This window comes from Rhipicephalus microplus, chromosome X (genome assembly GCF_043290135.1).
Source record: "Rhipicephalus microplus isolate Deutch F79 chromosome X, USDA_Rmic, whole genome shotgun sequence".
Taxonomy (NCBI): domain Eukaryota; kingdom Metazoa; phylum Arthropoda; class Arachnida; order Ixodida; family Ixodidae; genus Rhipicephalus; species Rhipicephalus microplus.
In genome coordinates this window covers 342,267,714-342,291,133 of record NC_134710.1, presented here as the reverse complement: position 1 = coordinate 342,291,133, position 23,420 = coordinate 342,267,714, and the positions used below count along the sequence as shown (strand labels likewise).

Here is a 23,420-nt window from a genome sequence, read left to right as displayed (position 1 = left end):
CAGCTCAGGATAAAAGCTGTAATATAATGGCTTAAAAGAGCTCCAGGCCTAAGTTTAATTCTGCGATGCCTCAGAGAAGTAATGGCCCAGAATATTGTGCTTGTACCCCTAATGCATCTCTGCAAATGTAAAGGGGATTGTGGAAGTACATGCAACTAAGAGGCATTCCTACCTGTTACTGAAACATTGTGATGCACTGTTTTTGTATTATTGGTGTGACAAGAAATGTGGCATGAGGCAGCGCAGACTGTTGACTAGTGTGGACACTTGTGGTATGTTAGTGTGTCTGGAAGTGCATCCTATTGTGTTGTGACATGGCCAATTCTCAGCTAGTATGGTCATAGTTGTATGGTTGCCTGTGTATGATTTGCATGACAGTGGCAGCATGGTCATATAGCCTGTTTATTTGATTGCAACATATTTATGTGCTTGCATATACATATATAACAATATGTCTGAGAGCTTGATGTTTTTTACAGGGTGGCAAATAAACTAATTCCGTAATGATCTTATTTTAGGAAAGGAGCAACACACCTTGAGGAGACTGGGCTGCCTACTACAAGCTGAGCAAATGTGGAGCGAGGGAGGCTACGTCTATCCTGTGCAGAATGACTTGCGGATATTCGCACGAAGCATCAATCTCTCGTGAGCCTCTTTGTGGCAAGCTCTTTTGAGTGTTCCATGTAACAACACTGTTGCTCGCAAGCATGAATGGTTGCCTTGCCAACTTGCAAATCACTATATGAAGAAAAGTTTTATGAAAGTTTACTTTTGCAAGGCAAGAATGTACAGTACTATACCAGTTCTTATGTATTATCGATGGCTCTTCCGCTTTGTGGTTCATCTGTTTCAGCTTAGCTGACAGAAATTTTATGCTTTGTCATGATTATATTGGTAATGGCAGAGAAGAGTGCTGTTAGTACCATAAGTTTTATATTTTGCCCGAAAAAGTAATGGTGACTCAAAGTCACATTTGTACAAATTCCACTGGGCTCCTGTGGCCCTTATTGTTGGCATGTTGGCAGAGTTTACATGGTTGATGCATCGTGCAATCAGTCTGCAGTCTGCTTTAGCAAAAAAGCCTCCAATTAGCACTACCAAGCTGTGCTGTTGCTTTAGATTCATCTAGCGTAGCTTCGGCCTGGGCAGACTGCATTGTGATGTGGTTGTAAAAGCACAGATTCATTCTAAACTGTAGTGCATCCATCATGCAATTCTCATTAAACTTATTAAAAAAAGGCACACATATTTTGCAACAACTCGTTTGAACTTTGTGTTTAAAAAATGACTTTTCTCTTCAAAAGGACCTCCAAGTACAGTCAACATTAGTAGATAAGCACGTGCTAAGCACCATCTACAGCTGAGCGGTAATCGCATGCACTCCTGTTTTAAATGAGAGCTATGCTGTCGCGACTGGGTTCTGTTTTGCAACTTGAGTTTTAAGGGGTAGACTGGTACCCACATTTATTTGTGCTAGTTTGAATGATCTGACAAAGTGCACACTGCTATTTCCGACTTCTCATGCATGTATTCCCATTATCCCCTTTCATTTCCGGTCATTTACAATGTTGTCAAGGTAAAAGTGAGGGGTAACCGTAGTTGTGGGAGGTCTGTTATTGAAGAGATTTTGACTATGTATCTGTGTCTGAAGCCTTGGTGTTTCTGTAGTCGCCATACCGAAAACGGCCATCCCATATTCGCCCAGTGTTAAGGCTCAATATTGCTTACCTTGAAAGTTCCACTGGCACAACCACCAAACTAAATACTCTTTACACCTTGTTATTTATACATACCGCATTCACTCGATTCTACCGCGCCCTCAATTGTAACGCGCACCCGATTTCCACGTCGAAAAAAAAACAAAAACGTAAGACATCGATTGCAACGCGCACCCATTTTTCTCGCTGGCCCGCATGATCACACCACTCGAAAAAACGACTCCTTTCGGGAGCATCTTCCATTTAAATATGAGGTACGGGCGAAGCTTGTGTCCATTTGACGTGTAACAGAGCATTGCCATCACTGTAGTTTTACCGTAGACTGATGTCAGCACGCGAACTTGCTTTGCCCCCTTCTTCTCAAGGGTTGTGGTGCCAGGCATGTCGAAGTAAAGAGGCGTCTGATCGGCATTCCCGATTTGCCCAAGCAGGTAGCCGTTGTTGCGCCGCAAGTTTAGGACGAACCTCTGAAAACTGTGAAGCTTTTCATCGTATTCCTCCGCAAAACTTTTCGCATATGCATGTTCCCCTTCGGAGGGAAAGCTTTTCCTCTTCATAAAGTTAGTTAGCCAGCACCTGCTCGCTTTAAAGTGGCTCCGCATTAGACCTTTTTCTAAGACTAATTGCATAGCCCGCACTTGGAGCAGTTCTGTCGTCACAGGCCGCTGTGCCGCTCGCTGCTCAAGCACATACTCGCCGAGCAGCTCTAATTTGCGGAAACTGACCCTGCTGTGGTCCACTGAAGCCTTTGTGTGAAGCTTTGCTGTCGACAATCTTCTGCTTTTGTTTCCGCCGGTCCCGCACGCACGTTTCGGAAACTCCGAACGACCGCGATGCGGCCCGATTTCTGTCCGTTTCTGCACACGCGATGACTTTTCTTTCAAAAGCGGCATCGTGGTGCACTCAAGTTTTTGGAGTCGGCCCTTCCACGCCGTTGATGCTAATGCACTACTAAATGACGAACTCGCTCAGCACACGTACGAAGTGCCGCACATGGGAAACACATAGGCAGAAATGGCCGACGCGCCATGCCGACGCTCGTAGGAGGCGGCCATTTTGGCAATTCCGATGGCAATAGATTGACCGTAATTTTTTTTTCGTACTCGATTCTAACGCGCATGCGATTTATGAACTTGCTTAATCGAAAAAAAGGTGCGCGTTAGATTCTAGTAATTACGGTAACTGTTACTTATTTACTTATTTATTCTGTATACAGACAGGGTGTTTGAGGGAAGGAGAGTTCAATGTGTTATGCATCAACACATTTTACAACCACCCATGACCACTTGGCAGGCTTCAAGGGACAAAGGGAGATAAAATTATATTTATTTTTTTAAAGTCACTCAATATTGCACCACCATAATTCAAAATGTTTACTTAAATTGAATAAAATAAAAGAGCATATTTTTGCATTCACATTCATTAGGTTCAGGAGCAACAATAATTGCTGCGATTTGGCAGTTAGAAAAATAATCTAGTTCTTCTAGTCAATTATTTTGTCCTGTAATATGTAGCACTCGAGCAAATTAGCGTGAATAAGAAATGAGGCATATACACTGTGAGATGAGCTGGCATCTGTGCTCATCAGCATGTAATGGGTTCATTACCTTCTTCCAGTAGACAAAAGCATATACGTATAACAAGCCCTCTAAACCTTAATCTAGAATGAATGGGCGCTCTCATGTTAAGCATCACCCAATCTCTATATGAAAAATTCTGGGGACGGGTACGAGAAGGAGGCGAAAGGGGACGCGGTGCCTTTAGGTTTGCTTCAGAGTACTATATCTTTGTCAAACTTTTCTAACCCATGCTGCGTGCCAGTGGCATAAAATGCAACTTTGGTTTGAGGACGCTGGTCTCTCTCCTTACCGCACCTCAAACAACCTTTCAATTTGTTTGGTAACCTTTGCTCTGCTCGAAATAGAAATACTAAATGATACATGCACCACTTTGATTATTAGAAGATAGACCCTCGCTGTAATTTTAGTTATCAAAAGAAACAGCTTTACTGTTTCTAATATATCCGACATATGCCGATTATTTAACTAATATGGAACAGCAGTGCATAAATATATATTTCGTACAACCTGTTAGAGTATAAGATTTTGCTCAGTAAATAGAAGTGCTGTATCTAGTTTAAAAGGCAACCTTCTATATCTCCTAAATATATAGTCTGTCTATTAGTAGGATATATTATTTTTAAATTTCATCAAGTCCCATGGGATGTGTAGCATCAGCTTCTGAAGTTTTAACGTGTTTTTAGTAAGAGCAAACGCTGTGCACTCATGTTTGAACAGCATGAAAAAGAAGTCTGGATGTATACAGTGACTTCAAAAAGTCCTTGTTCTAAACAATACTATGACAATGAGCAGTACATGTGTGAAAGGTGACACTTCAATCCTGTGACTACATTATGTGACAGGTGGTGAAAATGAATTTGTTGAGAGCATTATCACAATTTTAAATCATTTATTTCTTCCTAGTGTCTCGTCTGCCATATACATACTATGTAGAAAAGATGGATGATAGAATCATCACCATCAGCCTGACTACATCCACTGCAGGACAAAGGCCTCTCCCATGATCCGCCAGTCAACTCGGCCCTGTGCTTGCTGCTGCCAATTTATATCCGCAAACTTCTTAATCTCATCTGCCCACCTAACCTTCTGTTTCCCCTTAACCCGCTTGCTATCTCTAGGAATCCAGTTACCCTTAATGATCAGGGTTTTTTCTGTCTACATGCCGGCCCATGTCCATTTCCTCTTCTTGATTTCAACTATGATATCCTTAACCCTGGTTTGTTCCCTAATCCACTCCGCTCTCTTCTTGTCCTTTGAAGTTACACCTACCATTTTCCTTTCAATTGCTCGGATTGCCGTCCTCTATTTAAGCTAAACCCTCTTTGTAAGTCTTTAGGTTTCTGCTCTGTAGCTAAGTACCGGCAAGATGCAGCTGTTATATACCTTCTGTTGGGGATGTATAAGACTGCGGACTCTGTGAAGGTTATGAAGGGTCTTTATTTTCTACGCAACCGTAAACAAAGGGCCCCAGGCCCATTTGAGACTACAAATGGTGTTCCCGAGCAGCCTGTCTCTCTGGCTGCCGTAGGTCGACTCCCGTAGCTTGCATGATCCTTTCCCGCCTCCGATGCAATCACGTGACCCGGCCGTGGCCTTTCAGACACCAGCCACCGGGGTTGAAGGTAGAAAAACAACGACGCTCCATTAGAAAGCAAGAGGTGCGTTGACAGACAAATACCTCTCATTTCCGGTAATCATCGGGAGGAAGAGTCGTGGTCTGTTCATGATCAGTTTAACGACCGTCGCGGCGTCTGCAGCTTGCGGGGTGCGAGGAAACGGCGTGAAGGAAACCACCGTTGCAACACCGATATATTTTGGACAGAGTCTGCGAACCCGCTGCCACACAACACTTTCTCTTGAGGGATAGTAGCAATCTACCTGTGTTGATTTGAGAGTGCTTGCCAAATGTGCTCCACCCCATTCTTATTCTTCTAGTTTCTTCAGTCTCGTGGTTCGGCTCCGCGATTATTACCTGTCCTAAGTAGACATAGTCTTTTACAACTTCAAGTGAACTTATCACGAAGCGCGGTTCTCTTCCGAGGTTTGTACATTACTTTCATTTTCTGCAGATTAGTTTTTAGACCTACTTTTTATTTCTCCTTGTCTAACTCCGTAATCATGAGTTGCAATTCGTCCCCAGAGTTACTCAGCAATGCAATGTCATCGGCGAAGCGCAGGTTATCAAGGTACTCTTCATTAACTCTTATGCCTAACTGCTCCCATTCTAGGCCTCTGAAAACCTCCTGTAAACACGCAGTAAATAGCATTGGGGAGATTGTATCTCCCTGCCTTACACCCTTCTTGATTGGTATTCTGTTGCTTTCTTTATGAAGCACTATGGTAGCAGTTGATCCCTTGTAGATTTCTTTCAGGATGTTTATATATGCTTTGTCGACGCCCTGATTCTGCAGTGTCTGCATGACTGCTGATATTTCTACTGAATGAAACGCCTTCTCGCAATTTATGAAGGCTATGTATAGTGGTTGGCTATATTCTGAGCATTTCTCTATTACCTGATTGATAGTATGAATGTGGTCAATAGTTGAGTAGCCTGTTCGAAATCCTGCTTGTTCCTTTGGTTGATTGAATTCTAATGTTGTCTTCATTCTGTTATCAATTACCTTTGAAAATAGCTTGTATACTACGGATAGCAAGCTGATCAGCCTGTAGTTCTTCAAGTCCTTGTCATCTCCTTTCTTATGTATTAGGAGGATGTTTAGTATTCTTCCAAGATTCTGGTACTCTTCTCGTCAGGAGACACCTCGTTAACAGGGTCGCTAATTTTTCTAACACAATCTGTCCTCCATCTTTCAGCAGATCTTATGTTACCTGATCTTCACCAGCAGCTTTGCCTCTTTGCATGCTCTCCAAGGCTTTTCGGACTTCTTCTATCATTACTGGTGGGCTGTCAGCTTGGTTACTGCTAGTTCTTATAGTATTAAGGTCATGGTTGTGCTTGCTACTGTACAGATCTCTGTAAAACGCCTCCGCTAACTTTACTATCCTATCCATATTGTTAGTTACTTTGCCTTCCTTGTCCCTTAGTGCATACATCTAATTTTTGCCTATCCCAAGTTTTCTCTTCACTGCTTTGATGCTTCCTCCATTCTTCAGAGCATGTTCAATTCTTTCTATGTTATACCTTCTTACATCGGATTCCTTACGCTTATTAATCAACTTTGAAAGCTCTACCAATCCTATTTTGTCTGTTGTACTTGAGGCTTTCATGCATTGACGCTTCTTAATGAGATTCTTCGTTTCCTGGGACAGCTTGCGAGTGTCCTGTCTAACTGCAATACCTCCAACATCCACTGCACACTCCGTAATGATACTCAACAGGTTATCATTCATTGAGTCAACGCTAAGGCTGTTTTTTTTCGATAAGAGCCGAGTACCTGTTCTGAAGCGAGACTGAATTTCTGTACTTTCTCTCTCAGTGCTAGCTCATTGATTGGCTTCTTGCATATCAGTTTCTGTCATTCCTTCTTCAAGTCTAGGCGAATTCAAGACCGTACCATTTTATGGTCACTGGATCGTACCTTGTCAAGCACTTTCACATCCTGCACGATGCCTGGGTGTGCACTCAGTATAAAGTCTATTGCGTTCTTATTTTCGCCATTAGGGCTCCTCCATGTCCACTTACGGTTCCCTCGGTTTCGGTAGAAGGTATTCAAAGTCCATAAATTATTGTGTTCTGCAATTTCTACTAGTAGCTCCCCTATGGCATTTCTAGTACAGATGCCATAATCTCCTACTGCCTGGTCTCCAGCCTGTTTCTTTCCAAATTTTGGATTGGAGTCTCCCTTCAGTATAGTATAATGTGTTTTTACCTTACTCATTGCTGATTCTACGTCTTCATAGAAGCTTTCAACTGACCCGTCATGATGACTGGACGTAGGCACATAAGCATGTTCTACCTTCAACTTGTATCTCTTATTGAGTTTAATTACGATACCTATCACCCTTTCATTAATGCTATAGTATTCCTCTAGGTTGCCAGCTATGTTTCTGTGGATAAGGAACCCCACTCCCAGTTCTCTTCTGTCAGCCAAGCCCCGATAGCAAAGGATGTGCCTGTTCTGTAGCACTGTATAGGCCTCATCTGTTCCTAACCGCACTGAGCGCTATTACATCCCATTTAATGCCCTCTAGCTCCTCGAATAGTACAGCTAGACTTGCCTCACTAGATAAGGTTCTAGCATTAAACGTAGCCAAGTTCAGGTTCTAATGGCGGCCTGTCCGGATCCAGAGATTTTTAGCACCCTTTCCTGCATTGCAGATCTGACCGCCGCCATGGTCAGTTGCTTCGCAGCCGCTGGGGACTGAGGGCCGTGAGTTAATTGACGTATGCATATATGCATGTGGGAGGTAGTGGCCAGATACTGCACCAGGGTGACCAATCCTTCTCTGGTGAGAGAGTGCGTTACCGGCGGTGGTCACCGTGTAAGCCGCACCCCAGGCCTCTTAATGCAGTTCCATCACCATGCGGGCACTTTTTTTAAATCCGGGTGGGAACTGCGCGGCAATGAAATTCGAACTACTGACCTCTTGCATGCGAGGCTGATGTTTGAATATGACCTTCTAAGCTTCCGTCAACATCTGAAGTTCCTTGTAAACTGAATTGGGTAGCAAATACGCAGATCCAATTGCTGGACATATGTGCAGGAGTTCCTGAAGTAGCTTAAAGTGCCCAGCCAGACTAGCTTGCTTGCACAGAAATACAGATCAAGTTGATCTTCAGTGAAGACATTGACGGTGCATGCTTTCATTCTTCATAGTCTGTCAGCAAATTTAACTGAAATCTCTGCTATGCAGCAGTTCAAAAGATGCATACAAGTATTGAGCAGTGTTGCAAAGAATGCTTGACTGTCCGTGTTTGCTTAGCTGCTAAGCTCCGAGGCAATGGTTGTGATTCCTGGCATGACAGCCGCTTTTTGACGGGTATAAATACACCTCTGTACTTAGATGTATTGTAGGTTAAGAAACCTGAAGTGGTCAAATTTACTCTAGCATCTCCCACTATAGTGTGCCTTATATCATAATTTCTCTTTTAAAACCCCTAGAATCTCATTTTAGAATATTACTCTAGCCTCTCTCACTATACTGGGCCCTTATAATCATACCACAATTTCTGTTTTAAGAACGCCAGAGAATTTTATTTCACAAAAGTGCAATGCTACACAGCATTGTGTTGTGTATCAGTGTTTCACGGCTCTAAGTGGCTGCTTGACTCCATGACATAAGCATCACATTGGCTAACTTGCCCTCCAAGAAAGTTTCCCAATGCGGCTGTCATGATTAGGTTGCATGAAAGTGAAACCACTAATACATGCACGATATCTGCACAAACACGTATGATTGAGGTTACCACCGGGCAAAAGCAGACCACAGTACAGTACTTGAAGCCCTGATCAAAATTTTATAATACAATAGTATGTTCATTTTTTTGTATGTTGAAATAAAGCAAACTTAACCACTAGTAGCTAACAACGGCGAAAAAGTCGGCTATCCAATTATAGAGAATGAGACTATCATGCACAAAGGGTGGACCGTGGATAGGCATTGTGTCGATTTCAAGGCATAACCCGTCTGCAACTGCAATGTGTAATTGATGGGTCTTGGATTTTCAAACACAGGTTTTCTAGCATGCACACATTCTGAATGCTCAACACAATGCATTTCAGTTTTGTTGTGTAGAGAGAGAGGGGAAAGCAAAAGTCATTTAAAGAGATTAGTGATTCAGTCATCACTGGTTGAGCACCTCAGTCCAGGACTAGTTGGCCCTAGCTTCTCAGCCTCTCTGACCAGGACTAGTGATAAACTTCAAGGTACGTCCACCGAGTGAGTATTCTAGTAGTAGTGAATCGGTATTGGGGATGAAGTTTCGGTACACTCATGGTGTACTCATGGTGTACCTTCTGTGGTGGCCTAGTGGCACCGCAGAAAGTTCTAGTACTGGAACAGCTAGAGGGAACCCTGAGCAAAGTTTGATGGAACCTAAGGGTGGCCGGCAGAGAATCCCTTTACTATTGGCACATATTTGTAAAAGCAAAGGAGTTCATGTTTTGGTTTTGGTCATCAGTATTGAGAATGTTGCATGTGCACTATTTCGGAACCTGGTTCATAAAATCATGAGAAAATGCTTGGGCACCTTTATTACCACAGAGAGAGATATATGTAGGGTTTGTGCGGGGTTAGTAGCAGTCACAATATGAATAGTTGCAGCAATGGGGCATGATGTAGGGGCGATGGCAAGAAGGCAAGTGGTGTGTGGGTGAACATGCCTACAGAGGTAAGCCTGACAGGCTTGTTAGAAGTCGTCTGTTGCTGTGGTGGTATGGGGGCTATTGAAGCTAAGGGAAATGCATGCAATTCATGAGAGATGAAGGAAGCAATGTTGTTTTCATCAAGCAATACAAGTGTGCACAATAAGGTGGCCATGAGGTATGTTTCGGAGATAGGTTTGCTCACCAACCATGCCAACCATGGCTTGTCTGTATGTAAAATGAGCCATTCATGTTTATGAAATGACAATAATCAGTCCCGTCTCCAAAAATGTGCATGGTTGTCCACACTTGGTCCTCATGGCAGCTTAATCTCTATTCTAAGTCCATATAGCATGTAATTTGGATAATTTGTATGATAGAGCAGGAAGGGCATGGTGTTAAGAAAAGTGCTACGAAATGGCTTGTAAAGGAATGGGGGTATGCAAGGCCAGCCAAGAGCACACAACCGAGGATTGTGCAGTTTTGAAGAGTTGGGACAGAGTGTTGTGCACCGCAAGCTGCAGAAGTCTTTTGTATGCATCCTGGTAAGCCCTAGGGCCACCATGTATGCGGGGTGGAAGAGGAAGTCCAACATTTTTGCCTAGTGCAACTCATTATCTCAGTGCACACTGCTCAATTCTACAGTGCTATGTGGGTGGTATCTTCTGGTGCTCACACGCATTACATCAAACGTTTTAGTCCAGGCTTACGGTTTACCACACATTGTGTAGTCTGTGCTTTAATTTTGATGTGGTCACTTTAATATTTTCCAAGTTGTCGAAAGCACCCCACCGCCCAGATTATATTTGTGCAGATGTGGTATCTTTGTTGACTTCAGGTTTTATGCAGACCTAGATGACAGTAAAATTGCAAGCTTGTCTTGTTCACATTGTCCCACTGTTTGAAACATCTTAAATAATTCTGAAAAGCTTTTTACTGCACACTTCTGCATTGATTATATTCAAAAGGTAGATGAATAAACTACATTTTAATTTGTTGCATAATGTGTTCACACCAGTTGAAATACAGTTAATAGAGTAAAATAAAAGCCATCTGAATATTGGAGTCTTTCACTGCGGTAAAGAAAGAAGTTGCCATCAGATGTTTGATTGCTTCTCGTTAATTTGCTTTGTAACTCCTATTTTCATGGTGCATTTTGCAAATCAACATTAGTATTCTCTTTTTTTGGCCCTTTGGAATAAAATTTACTCTGGTAGAGCTTGCCACAAGCTCCTTTTGCTTGTGCAGAAATGCTACCCTTTGTTTTTGGCATGTCACACTTTTCCTATTACCAGATGTAGGGCTCAATAATTAGGCCTTTGACAGGAATGCAATTCACACAGGCACTGTACCTATCTATTTTTCAGTGCCATGGACCATTCGTATTAGGTCTGCCGCTTCTAATGAGTGGAACTTGGGTGTCCTGGCATGTACTGTCAATTCATAAATGGCGATTTCAAAGTTCGTCCACCTTAGTTTCTAACAGTCAATGCTATATTGATGATTGTGGCATCTTTAGCATGATACTGCAGATTGTTCCAAGCATAGGATGTTATTCTGGAAATGTTTTTTGTCACATAAGAGATCTTTAGCATGTCTCTATATGTATTTTTGTGTATGAAATACCAGAATAGTGACATGGTTGACAGATGTGGCACTGATGGCTCAACTGCAAAACATCAGAAATGTTCTTGCTTCATACTGTTGTCGCTGAAAGAAAAAACAGCAATTTTATGTCATAGATAAAGCTGATTTTAATGTCGTCATACCAGTTGCTTTTTAACAAAAGTATGTCATTGCAATTTTATCCTGAGGTGGTTCACACTGCTATTAAAATTGTGTCTTGGGCCATCTAGTTTTAATTTCAAGTGCTGCTTAAGCAGTACTATAACATGTTTAGTGGCATAGGCACTCATTCAGGCTGCAGAACGGCCAATGTTTGATATGCACATTGTTTGCAGTAGTAGGTCCTGGATCTGGCTTACATAAGTTGCTTCCTTCTGATGTTCTTGAAAGCTCTCGGACATAGTATCTCTATTGCAAGTTCTTGTTGCCGTTGGGGGGGGGGGGGTTTTGCTGCTACCTTCCACTTTTATTTCAGTAACAATTGGTGTATTTTCACACTCTGCTCCGTCCATCGCATTGCATTTGTTCCATAAGGTGGTGTGGTGGGACCCCATACTGCTTGGCGAAGCATTGCTCACGTAGCATCTATTTGTGCTGCGTGTATTTTATGACAATGCATTTGAATGCTAAATGCGCACAGCACTCTTCCAGTATGCTGCTCAGCTTTCTTTTAAGCAAGGTATGCAACTGCCTTCTGTGCCCCGAGCGCAGGCGAACCATCTCCCCTTTGTGTTACTTTGTCAGGTAGCTTATTGTGAATTCTTAGTGCCATTGTTGGCTTGTCACAGACCACTGGCATATCACACTGCTTCCAAACGGCAAAGCTGGTAATACAGCCACCTTTCATAGCTTCTGGTGACCTTAAGATCTGTTGAAAACCCAGAGTACTCTGAAGCTTACAAAGTCATAGTTTCAGATAGCTTTGCATCTCAGCATGACTGCATAGTCTTGAGTGCAGTTTGGGGCTAGAGGCAATATAACTCTCATATTCTTGTAGGTGGTTATAGTATGTTCAGTAGAGCAACACTGGAGCTTCAGCTTCATTTTTAAATTGTGCATGGTCTTTTCTTAATTCATCACCAATCATTCTTGCATGGCAGAGCTCAAGTGTGTATCAAGGGTCCATGCTTCCTCTAAGCACATGTCCATCAGCCTCTGTAGGTCTCTTGCATCAATGGCTATGAGGGTGATGTAATCAGCTTAGAAAAGGGCATACAGGCAATGGAGTTCAACAGCTTCTCAATTCCAGTAGTGCTTATCAGGACCCATGTCACATTTTATCAGTTTCTTTTCTCTATTTAGCAACAAGAAGTGTAAAGTGCAGAGATGAGAGAGCAACCCAGACATGGCTTGTTAGCAGTCTTATTGGTTGTGCAGTAAATCTGCGGAACTCCACTTCAGTATTCCTTTGTACGGTAGTGCCTTTAGGATCTTCTGTATATTTGCACTAGGTATGCAAGTATACCATGTGCCTTCACACACGTAATGCTCCACAGGATCGTAAGTCTACAAGAAATTTAGTAAAACCAATAAAATACTTTTTTTCCTTTCTCTGCAATTTTCTCTAGCATGTGTCACCACAAACAGATGAACTTCCAGGCAGCGTTCCTGTTGAACAGCATTTTTCGAGTGCCCCAAGGAAAGTCCTCCGCCCAGATATCTGTGCAATATAGCAGGATAATTTGTATAGCACCGACATAGCAGATATTGCCAAGCGTACATCACGTTTCTTTTTATTGCTGCCTCTCTTAAAGATCAGCCTTGTACTACTGGGGCACTTCAAGCTTCTGAAAACTTCTGCATCTGTCAGAACTATGCCTCCAGCTTTCTATGAATGCTAATACTCATATAGACAACATAAAGCTCTTTATAGAAAGCACATGTTATTTGCACAGATGCTAGGCTTCTTAGAACAGGATATTTTGTGTACATCTTGTGGCTCTAAATATACATATAAAGGTCTGTTACTAGCTGTATATATTTCTATAAGGTTAACAGGTCAAAGATGTAAGAAAATGCTGGTTTCCACTAGCTCTACCATTAATTGAAATTCTGGTTGTTTTCGTTTCATACAGAGAGGAAGGTGCCATCTTTGTTTTGAGTAAAAGCAGTACTATTAGAAGTACTGAAGTCTCACAGCATTGGTGCACCTGTTTCATGTAAAATGTGTGATAAAAAAATGGCACTTTGATAGCACTCTTTATGTTGTGGCACTGTGCCATAATTTGACATTATTAGCGTGATGCTGCTTTAAATATAACATGTTGCACTGCTGAGCACAAGGTTGTAGATTTGAACCTGACTGTGGTAGCTATAGCTCAATGGCGGCGCCATGCAAAAATTTTTATGCATTGTGTGCATATTAAAGAGCCCCAGGTGGTCAAAATTAATCCTGAGCCTTCCACTACTGAATTCCTCAATTCAATGTGCAGTTTGGATTGTAAACACCACAGTTGATGTTTTTAAACATTTAACTATTTTTTACACATTTTCTGTCATTTAAACCCTTTAGGCTTTCCTACATCGGACTCTGGGTCATTTGATCCTGCTTTGGCATTCTTTTCATGATGTTAGGTTCTGTGTATAGTAGCATAAATGGTGCCTCAAGCTGATTGGGTTTCTAAAATCAAAACTGGCAAATATGATATTGTTTGGGACGTTAAACCCCACATATGAATGAAATACGATATTGTTATTTCTCACATTATTCCTGAATTGTGCATTCATACTTGTAGTAATGGCATGCATATATGGCTTTCGTTGTGTGAACTTGACAGCTCGCAATATGATCGCTGGCTCTCTACATAACAATGCATTCCTGTGGTTGAAGGGGCCATGACTCAATCGTCTAGCTATTCTCAGTTTTATCATTAAAAAATGTGAGTGTGGGAACTCCCTGCTTCACTGAAATACGGCAGTGAGGTTGCCACTCAATGAATAATATTTAACATGCAGTTCAACCTCAAAAATTTTAGTGTCATGGCCCCTTCACATTATCTGCTCCCTGTGTTACACACACATCTTGTAAGCTGTTTGGTGTAGTGGTTGTATTTTAAAGTGGCTGCATATTGCTCATATAGTTATATCCCTATTGCCCAAGCTTCAGCAATAGAAAATGTGTGTAGTTTTCTTGTTGAGGTCAACTTACTGCAAAAGGGCTTTCGTATTACTGTCATCATTGTTGTGTAAGTGATGCAGCTATATGTCCTAGATGCTGGTCTAGTGCTTGGCACTTTATCTTGTAACTGCACATGGATAAAAAACCCTAGTCAATAATGTGCAAACGTTCCCACCGAAAAATATAGCTCAGACTTGTGTCCGTCTGTACATAGTGTTAATTTCATAGTCATGAGCAACCGTTTACACCAGCTGTATATGTAGATACAAATTGCATCACTGACAAATAAAGTGGTTCTTCACTGCAACCTTCATTGTATGTGTGTACTTGCTGTCATTTATCGTTTTAGCTAAAGCAGCGACATGTCATAGGGCATCCAACATTATGAGTTACAATGTACAATTAATGCCAACTGTGTGCATAGCCCAACATGCTCAGAAAAAAAAAAATGTTCATAGGATCGATACTCTAGTCCTACAGGCTGGCAACTTGACTGGACAGAATTTAGCTGTTTTGTTCGCTTTACTGAGGGTAACTGAAGGAAGTGCAGACAATGTGACAGCTCTCTGGGGCGCTGAAATTGGTATGCACCCACTGTGAAGGTCACCTGGGGTTTTACTGTGCATATGTGTTAAAAAAACAAAAAAAATTGCATGATGCCATCGATCGTCCAAATTTGTTAAAGGTAATACGAGCGCAAACACACGACACAATCACTCACACACACACACACACCCCGGCATCAAACACACACAGCGCTGTGTGTGTTTGATGCCTGGGTGTGCGTGTGTGTGAGTGATTGTGTCGTGTGTTTATGCTCAAGTAACTTTTAGAAATGTTGTACCAATTAGCCCAACAGCAAGTTCTTTTACAATCTTCCAAATGAAATTCCAAAGCAACACAATGAACTAGCTATATTTAATACTGGTTGATTCTGTCTTCTAGCCTCTTTCATGACTGCGTTACTCTACAGACTGGTGACAGAGTACCTATGAATGATAAAAATATGGATTGAAAAGGACTCGTAAAATGCTACTTTGAAGGGGGGGTGAGGAAAGAGTGTCACGACTGGAAACAAGAAGAAGCTCGCATACATGCCAAGCCTTTGAGATTTTCCGGAAGACTCCCGGATTTCTACCATTTCTTGCGTGTGTACGGTTGACATGAAAATATTCTGGCAATCGAGATTTCTGTGCATGTTCTGGCCACGTTGACAAAAACCAATCCAGTGATTCCAGTCTACGCTTTTTGCGAACCAATCGTGTTTAGCATCATGTAAACCAATGTAGTAGTACTAGTAGACATTGATGTAAACATGCAGTAGAATCTCGGTTATACGAAACCAGCACATAAGAACTCGCGAAATTCCTCAGCCGAATCCTACTGTGTCCGATGGACTGAAATGTTCCGAACAATTTTCCGTGTGGAGGTTGATACCAACTTTAGCATCAAACCTGTTGAGTGACGGCCGAGAGCAGCATGCTACAAGCTGCGGAAATACGCGTGCGCCCAGCGCGCACGCTGTCTGACTTATATGGTTATCTGACGACAATGAAACTGATGGAACTCCATAAGTGCAACCGAGCTCAACGCTCAGCCAGTCAAAGTATCGCTGCTTCTGTGGTCAAAACCGCGGCAGATGCGATGATAGATGGCCACAAACGCCGTAGTTTTGATGGTACGTGCGCGGCTGGCAGACGCAAATTGAAAACGAAACCACCGTTTGCCGTAACCGCCGCGCAGGAAAACGCGTGGTCGCTGCGAACCGGTCGTGGATGGCGACTACGAGTTAGAGCACTCCATGAGCTATGATACTCGGCCTAGTCCCGGCCAGCTGGGGCCCGGACTTCTTTCAAGTTCACTCGCACGAATCCGGCCCAGTCACACGGAGTGAGACTTAGGCGCGGCCTGAGCCGTAGAAAAAAATTAGCTTACCCGGCAGCAGCCCGGCCCAACAACTCATCGGACCCATAGGTGTTCGAGCCAAAAGTCTAGGTGGTCTGGTGCGACCATAGAATCCGAAGCAAGGTGTTACAAAATATTTGCACTTTCTTGGTGCATGCTTCACTCACAATTATGCTTTAACTTGCGGAAATTTCTTACAAAAAGGGGCTCACAGTGGCAACAAAATACAAACTGGGTACAATGAACGTTTCCTTTGGCAGTGGTGTACAGTACCTATTCTTTCTTTAGATACAATGGGGGTCATCAACGGCATTTTGTAACACATATTTTAGCAAGGAAAATAGTTTGCAGCATGAGTTCGGTTCTAATAGGGAGCGCAGTAAGAAAGAAAACAAAGAACAAGGCAATAGTTCTTTGTTTGGTTTCCCACATCTATTACCAATTAAAGCAAGCTAATGACTATGCCAATCGTATACTTCTCTGGGTATATATAGCATATGTCTTCAGCATAGCAGCATCCTGCCACAGTAAGAGAAATAAAAAATAAAAAGGCATACTTCTGACCTTTGTAGTAACCGTAATAACCTAGATAAACATTATAACGAACTGCGTGCCCTACATGCAGCTTTTAGGAATAAGTATAAGCAGCCATAAGGGAGAAAAAAAAAGACTGTCATATAGCATTCGCTTCACACATCACGCCACTGCTAGTATATACAGTCTATAAGTTTTTGTGGCATATATAGTATAATTTTCGCCTGTTATCTAGTGATAAATCAAATTATCGAAAAATTACGGCTTTAAACAGTTACATAGTTGCATCACGTATGCACGCTGCCGTGCTAAAGTTTCTTTCAATGCTTGCGCTAGCTTCCGAGACGCACATCTGCCTTGAGGATTGTGAAGGTAGTTCTTAAATTTCTACCACTGATGCATGCCATGGTTAGGCTACAAGTCTATACGTCCCCACATGGGAGTGCTTCGTGGTGTCGCCCTAAGGAATGGCACTTTTTAGGATCATTAAATAATGTTCTTCATATGATGGAAGCAAATTTGGGATGAATTTATGGACTGTTGCAGAATGAGCACAACTGTCTGGCTCATCAGCTAAACAGGCTGGCGCAAAAGTCAACCTTGGTAACGACAGACTATTTATAAATGGAATGGCCTACACATTGGATCTGTACGCCCAGGTACGTGTACGATTACCTAAGAATTCCACTTCATTGTCTCACGACAGTGCATGGCATAACAAGCTACAGGAAATAAAACTCATTAACGTTAATGCCAGAACCATTGTTGACAATGAGGAACAACTAGAATACGTAGCTTTACTACATGACCCTCATTTATTAGGAGTAACAGAAATTTGGTTCCACGTTGACATTAGCAGTGAGGAAGTATTCCCCATACGCTACAACATTATTCGCAAAGACAGGACAAACAGAGGCGGTGGTGTTGCTCTGCTGATAAAAAAACGCATTGATGTATAAATTGCTACCGGACATTGAAAACATGAAAGTATTTGGTGTAGGTTATTCCTTAGCGAGGCTACAATACTTATAGGTGTTGTAGACAGTGCACCAGTAAGTTCATTAGAGGTTTCAAAGAAATTTGATGGCTATTTTAACGCAAACACGCAGAAGCTGAATAATACTTATGGGCAATATTAATTTACCGGGTGTTGATTGGTGTAATAGAATTTCAGGTTCTTTAAATCGTTCGCACACAAAACTAATGCTAGAATTATTGGTAAATTATAGTCCCGTCCAAGTAGTCGATGGTCCAACACTAATACAAGACAGCCCCGTCGCAGTAATCTAGTGGCTAAGGTACTCGGCTGCTGACCCGCAGGTCGCGGAATCGAATCCCGGCTGCGGTGGCTGCATTTCCTTTGGAGGCGGAAATGTTGCAGGCCCATGTACTCAGATTTCGGTGCACGTTAAAGAACGCCAGGTGGTCAAAAATTCCGGAGTCCTTCACACGGCGTCTCTCATAATCATATGGTGGTTTTGGGACGTTAAACCCCACATATCAATCAAATCACCTTTGTCGGTCAACTTTAGACCTAATGTTCTTGTGAGATAAAACATTTAGTCATGACGTCACTGTCGAATTCACGATATCAGGTCACAAATCAGTAGTAGCTGTTCTCAGTGTGATGAATGAAATGCTAAAGAAAGCGCGGACTGCCTCTGTGTACGATTTTCAACGTGCTGATGATACGTCGATTTTGGATGCCATAGAACTAGGTTTTGACATGGTTCCACACGATAAAAATGTTATCGTTGTATGGCAGTACGTTAAATCTTTTGTATCGGACTGTTTATCGCGCTTTGTTTCGAGAAAAGTAAAACGAGATGAGAAACAGAACCGATGGGTAACTGGCAATATTATTCATTTAAAGCGCAGAATGCGATGTGCATGCAAAAAGATTCCTTGGATAGCTGTAAAGACTTCAGGGCTTAGCGTGAAAATACGGAATGAGTTGAAAGAACTCATTTATTTTCAACTACGCTTGCTGATTACATGGTTCATAATACTCAAAATTTTTGGAGGTACTTGAGGTAGGTACTTGTCTTTTTTAAAATCAAAGATAGATAGTGCTATAGTCAATGGGGCAGTTCGTAGTGAACCAGTAAGAATGCCAGAGGCATTTAACAACTACTTTGTCGCTGTGTTTTTCAACAAACGTGAATGTCCTGTTGAGGACGCTCGAGTAAATGAAGAACGTACAAGTGATAAGTTCCAAAGGAGGAATTGTAGTGCTCCTGCTTAAACTAGATGTGAGGAGAAGCTCTGGTCCCAATAAAATACTGAATGCCTTTTTAAAAGGCAACGGTGAATGGGTCTCCAATTTTTTAGTTGAAATATTTATAGCATATCTTGAAAACGGTACCTTACCGGATGATTGGTTGATAGGCCACGTGGTTCTAATCTTTAAATCTGGAGACAACTGAAAGTAAATAATTATCGTCCTATCTCTACATCATGCGCTGCATGTAAGCTACTTGAAGATGTCATTAGCAAATATTTGGTTCAGTACGCAGAAGAAACTCTTTTTATTCCAAGCAACATGGTTTTCGCCAACGCTTATGAACAGTTACACAACCCTCTTTGAGACAACACAGTATTTCATAAATGCTATAAACCAAAAAGAACAAGTTGATGTTATTGCCTTAGATTTATATATCTAAGGCGTTTGATAAAGTGTGCCGCGTGAAACTAATACGAAAACTGAAGACGTATGACATATGTTCCATGGCCATAAAATGGATTGTGGCGTATTTGTGTAATAGGCGCCAATTTATGGAAATAGCCGACGAATACTCCTCATGCTTGCCTGTGACCTCTGGGGTGCCCCAAAATTTTGTGATAGAACCCCGGTTATTTTCGCTTTGTCAATGATATTGCTGCTAACGTGAATCAACAGAATAAAGTTCTCCTCTTTGCAGACGACTGTGTTATTTTGTCGCGTTAAGGGCGCATATGAACAATCAATGTTAAATGAATCATTAAAAAATTTGCGATTGGTGTGCAGCATGTGACATGCAAATAAATTTTGAAAAATAAGTCTGCATGAGTGTCACAACAAAGCAATCACTTTCACAATTTACTTACAAAATCAGGAGTTCGGAAATTCGATGAGCAATGAAGATGAAGTACTTATGCGTTACTATCACGAATAACTTGAGTTGGAGTTAGCATGTTGTCAACATTTGTGGATAAGCTCAACGAAAGCTGGGAACACTACGACGCAAATTAAAACAGGCATCTCCAGGGTGGTTGTTCGACACACCCTGGAGTACGCGGTTATAGTGTGGGACCCGCACCGACTAACGCTAAAAATTATCGAGCGAGAGCAGCGTCTCTCAGCGCGCTTTATTTTTTCCCAAGTACAAAAGGACTTAATAAATCACTGCATTGATCAATGAGGCAAACCTTCCAAGTTTAGCTTCGTGCAGAAAAATAGCGAGACTAAAACTTTATATCAACTGTATTATGGTATGCTAAACATCGATCCCGGACTCTACTTGCGGTCTCCAGACAGAGTATCACTTCGGTGCTCCCACCCTTATGTTGTGCGTTGTGCGACCTTACGCATCCAGAGTTGATGTCTGCGAGCATTTTTTTCTTGGTGAAGACAATTGAAGACTGGAATAAACTAAGCCCGGAAATATTGATGGTGTGATTTCGCTCGAGAGTCCCGACTAAAAACTTCAGTCACTGGGTGTTTAATATCGAAAATTCTTATGATTCCAGTGCTGTTTTTTATAAATTTTTACACGCTGTGTATACCTGCTTTTTTTAGTTTGCATTGTGCTGTTTGTGCAATCCCGTTTGTATACTCTTATGCTGTTTGCATTTACTTTTTCTGTATTGTAAACTGTCCCACCCTGTAACAGCCCGATAGGGCTAACAGTATTGAAAATAAATAAATAAATAAATAAATTTATTTATTTATCTTGTTCTCAAACATCGCGCCACGCTTCAATAATAATGATAAAACAAAAGCTGATGATGATGATACTTGTTGCCCCGGCGCATACCCACAAAGGGGGCCCTACACCAAAATCACGTCGTCTTTCTCCGCCCCTATCTAACCGCTTTTGTGGAACATTGTCTCATAACAAGATATATAGCAAAAACGCGTAAACGTATAATGCACTAGAAAAGGTACTGTAGTAAATAACTAGTATGCTAGTTATTCACGCGTATACGCGTGAACAGCGCGTTGCACGTTTCGATCTTCTTGCCGTTCTCAGCGTTACATTCTAAGCTGTTGCTATATCGCATTTATTGCTTCGCCCTTGCGGCGAAACAGGGACTTTCTTTCTATCGGCGCTGCTATCACGTGCTCCGCACTGTCTTGATGTCATGGCCACCGTAGAGCGAGCTCAAAGCAAACTCCTTCGCCCTATGAAGCTCGGGCCATCCCGCGTAGCACCCGTGGGCTTGCGAAGCAGGTGAAAAAATCTTAAAGGTAGGGGCGGGGGAGGTACTGCAATTTTGGCACAAAGTCCTGATGAAGAGGGTGAAAAGGGATGATTTCATATGTGGGGTTTATCGTCCCGAAACTACCATATATGATTATGAGAGACGCTGTAGTAGAGGGCTCCGGAAATTTCGACACGAGTCCAAATGCCTCATCAGTAAAAAAAAAAAAAATTCAAGTTTTTGTGCGCTCCACTTTTCAGTTGCACCACCTCTCCGCTGTTTATTACGTGACCACCTTCCCGTTCCTCGCTCTTTCTTAGTAAGTAGCTAAGGACGCACACAGAAAAAAATTCTGGCAAGACCGGTCTAGTGAGGTGGGTTTGACTACGCCGCACATAAGCTGTTTTCGACTTGCACGAGCAAAAGAAAAGCCGCCTGTGCTTATATACGACGTGAGGTTTCTGGCCACTTCTTTATGCGCTCATGCCAGTCATAGACCGCCAAGCAACTTCGCTGTAACATGCCTGCTCGCCACTTGAAAAGCGTAATCAATACGGGATACTGTCGTATTAATAAACGATGATAATCGACCAGCTTTGCTTGATGGACGTCATTACGCTCGTCCCACCCACCTGACAAACTAAGCGTTGACTCTCTGTTGCATACGCAAGACCGAACTACGACCACTGCTTTAGTTCGTTGCTTTGGGCCTATAGATCGCACGTCTAAGTACTCGCACGTTGCAGTCTGGATTTCTTGAGCAGAAGGACGCCCAACGTGTCTTTGAAAAATTGTTCGTAAAGTTCAGTCAAAGAGCTCCTCTGACAAGAAGAAAACGCTGTTATGAAGCCGCGACAGGCAACGCTTGTCAAGCATCAAGAGGCCCCATTGCCACGAGAAGTCGAGTCACTGCTGAACTCCGTGGTCTGCGACTCCGGCACTCCGCAGGGACTTTCTTGCCCAGGTGCTACGAAAAATTTCAAACGGAAGATCAAGGCATGTTTCGTGGCAGTTCTGCTTGGAGTGGTTCTAGCGCACCACGTGGCTCTCTTGTTCCTAACCATTATTATCGAGCGTAAGGAACACTCCGCGATACGCCGAGCTCTCGCGTGCCTTCGTGTCGGCTGCAGCGTAGTCGTTGCGTCGTTGATGTTCCGACGTGATACCTCCGTGACCGCAACCAAGTGTCAACTAGCATTCCTCTACCGATGTCTTCCGCAGTTGAATCCTCCGAGCCTGCAGCCACGTAAGATCAACATGCTCGTTTGGGTTGCGAACGTGTTCGCCTTCTTCAACGTCATCTTTGCTGCCGCCCACAGCTTCTTGCCGGATATGAACGCCAAGGCGCGGGAAGCGTACCTCGCCGAGCTGTGGTTCGGTCTGAAGGCCAGTCTGTTGCAGCCGGCGATAGCAGACGCACTGTGGGCCGTTGAATCGGTCGTGTATGCCCTCAGCGCGGACGTTTATATATTTAACGTGGCCGTGATGTACACTGTCTGCTGCGCACTTTTGAAGGCCAGGCTGTGCGACTTCAGGATGTCCCTTCAGTGGCGCCGTCATCGCGGTGTGACCAACTGGCGCGGATTCGAATCGCTCTGTAACGAGCTGCGTCGCGTGGAGCGACTGCACTTGCGCCTCGCTCAAGCAGCCGAGCACTTCGAGGATGTCTTCTCTCCTATGGTCTTCTGGATTTGTGTGGCCAGCGTGGCGGACATTTGCAACAACCTGTACAACTTCTTCGACCATAACCTCAACAACTTCGCCAGCCCCACGCACCGTGTGTACTGGTTACGGCGCTGGGTGGTCTACGCCCGTTTTGGCTTTGGCGTGGTTCTGTTCATTCTCCTCTCGGCATCGGCGGCAGCGGTAAACGAGGAGGGACCGCTGGCACTGTCCGAGGTCGAGAGGCTGACTCTCGATGCGGAAGACGTCGACGCTTCCGAGGCACACTTGCGGGTGCTCTCGCTGCTGTCTCGTTTTTCGAGACCTTACGTCCAGCTAACCGTCTGGAAGGTGTTCGACCTCTCGCGCGGTTTTGTTATTCGCGTGCTGGGCGCCATCGTGACGTACGGCGTGATAGTGCTCCAGTTCGTTCACTTTGACGAGCCAGCTTAATGCACGAGCTGGCATGCTGCATATACGGGGGCGCACTGATTGAGGCTAGGTGGCCACCGTTCATGTTCGTTGTGGTTATGTCATAACAGGGTGCGAAAAACAAAGCAATTGCATCATATAACTGGTGCTACACGTTTTGCACTCTCTCCGAGAT

General features: G+C 43.0%; 1 protein-coding gene across 2 annotated transcripts in view; it reads left to right on the top strand.

Moving 5' to 3' along the window:
- Positions 1 to 14,615, top strand: part of LOC119162342 (polycystin-2) — a 67,172-nt gene extending 52,557 nt beyond the window's left edge. For both annotated transcript variants that reach the window (XM_037414763.2, XM_075879798.1), the window contains exon 16: positions 519 to 14,615. In XM_037414763.2, the coding sequence (XP_037270660.1) occupies positions 519 to 539 (21 nt within the window). In that variant the 3' untranslated portion in view covers positions 540 to 14,615. The remainder of the gene's footprint in view (positions 1 to 518) is intronic.
- The last annotated feature ends 8,805 nt before the right edge of the window (positions 14,616 to 23,420 follow it).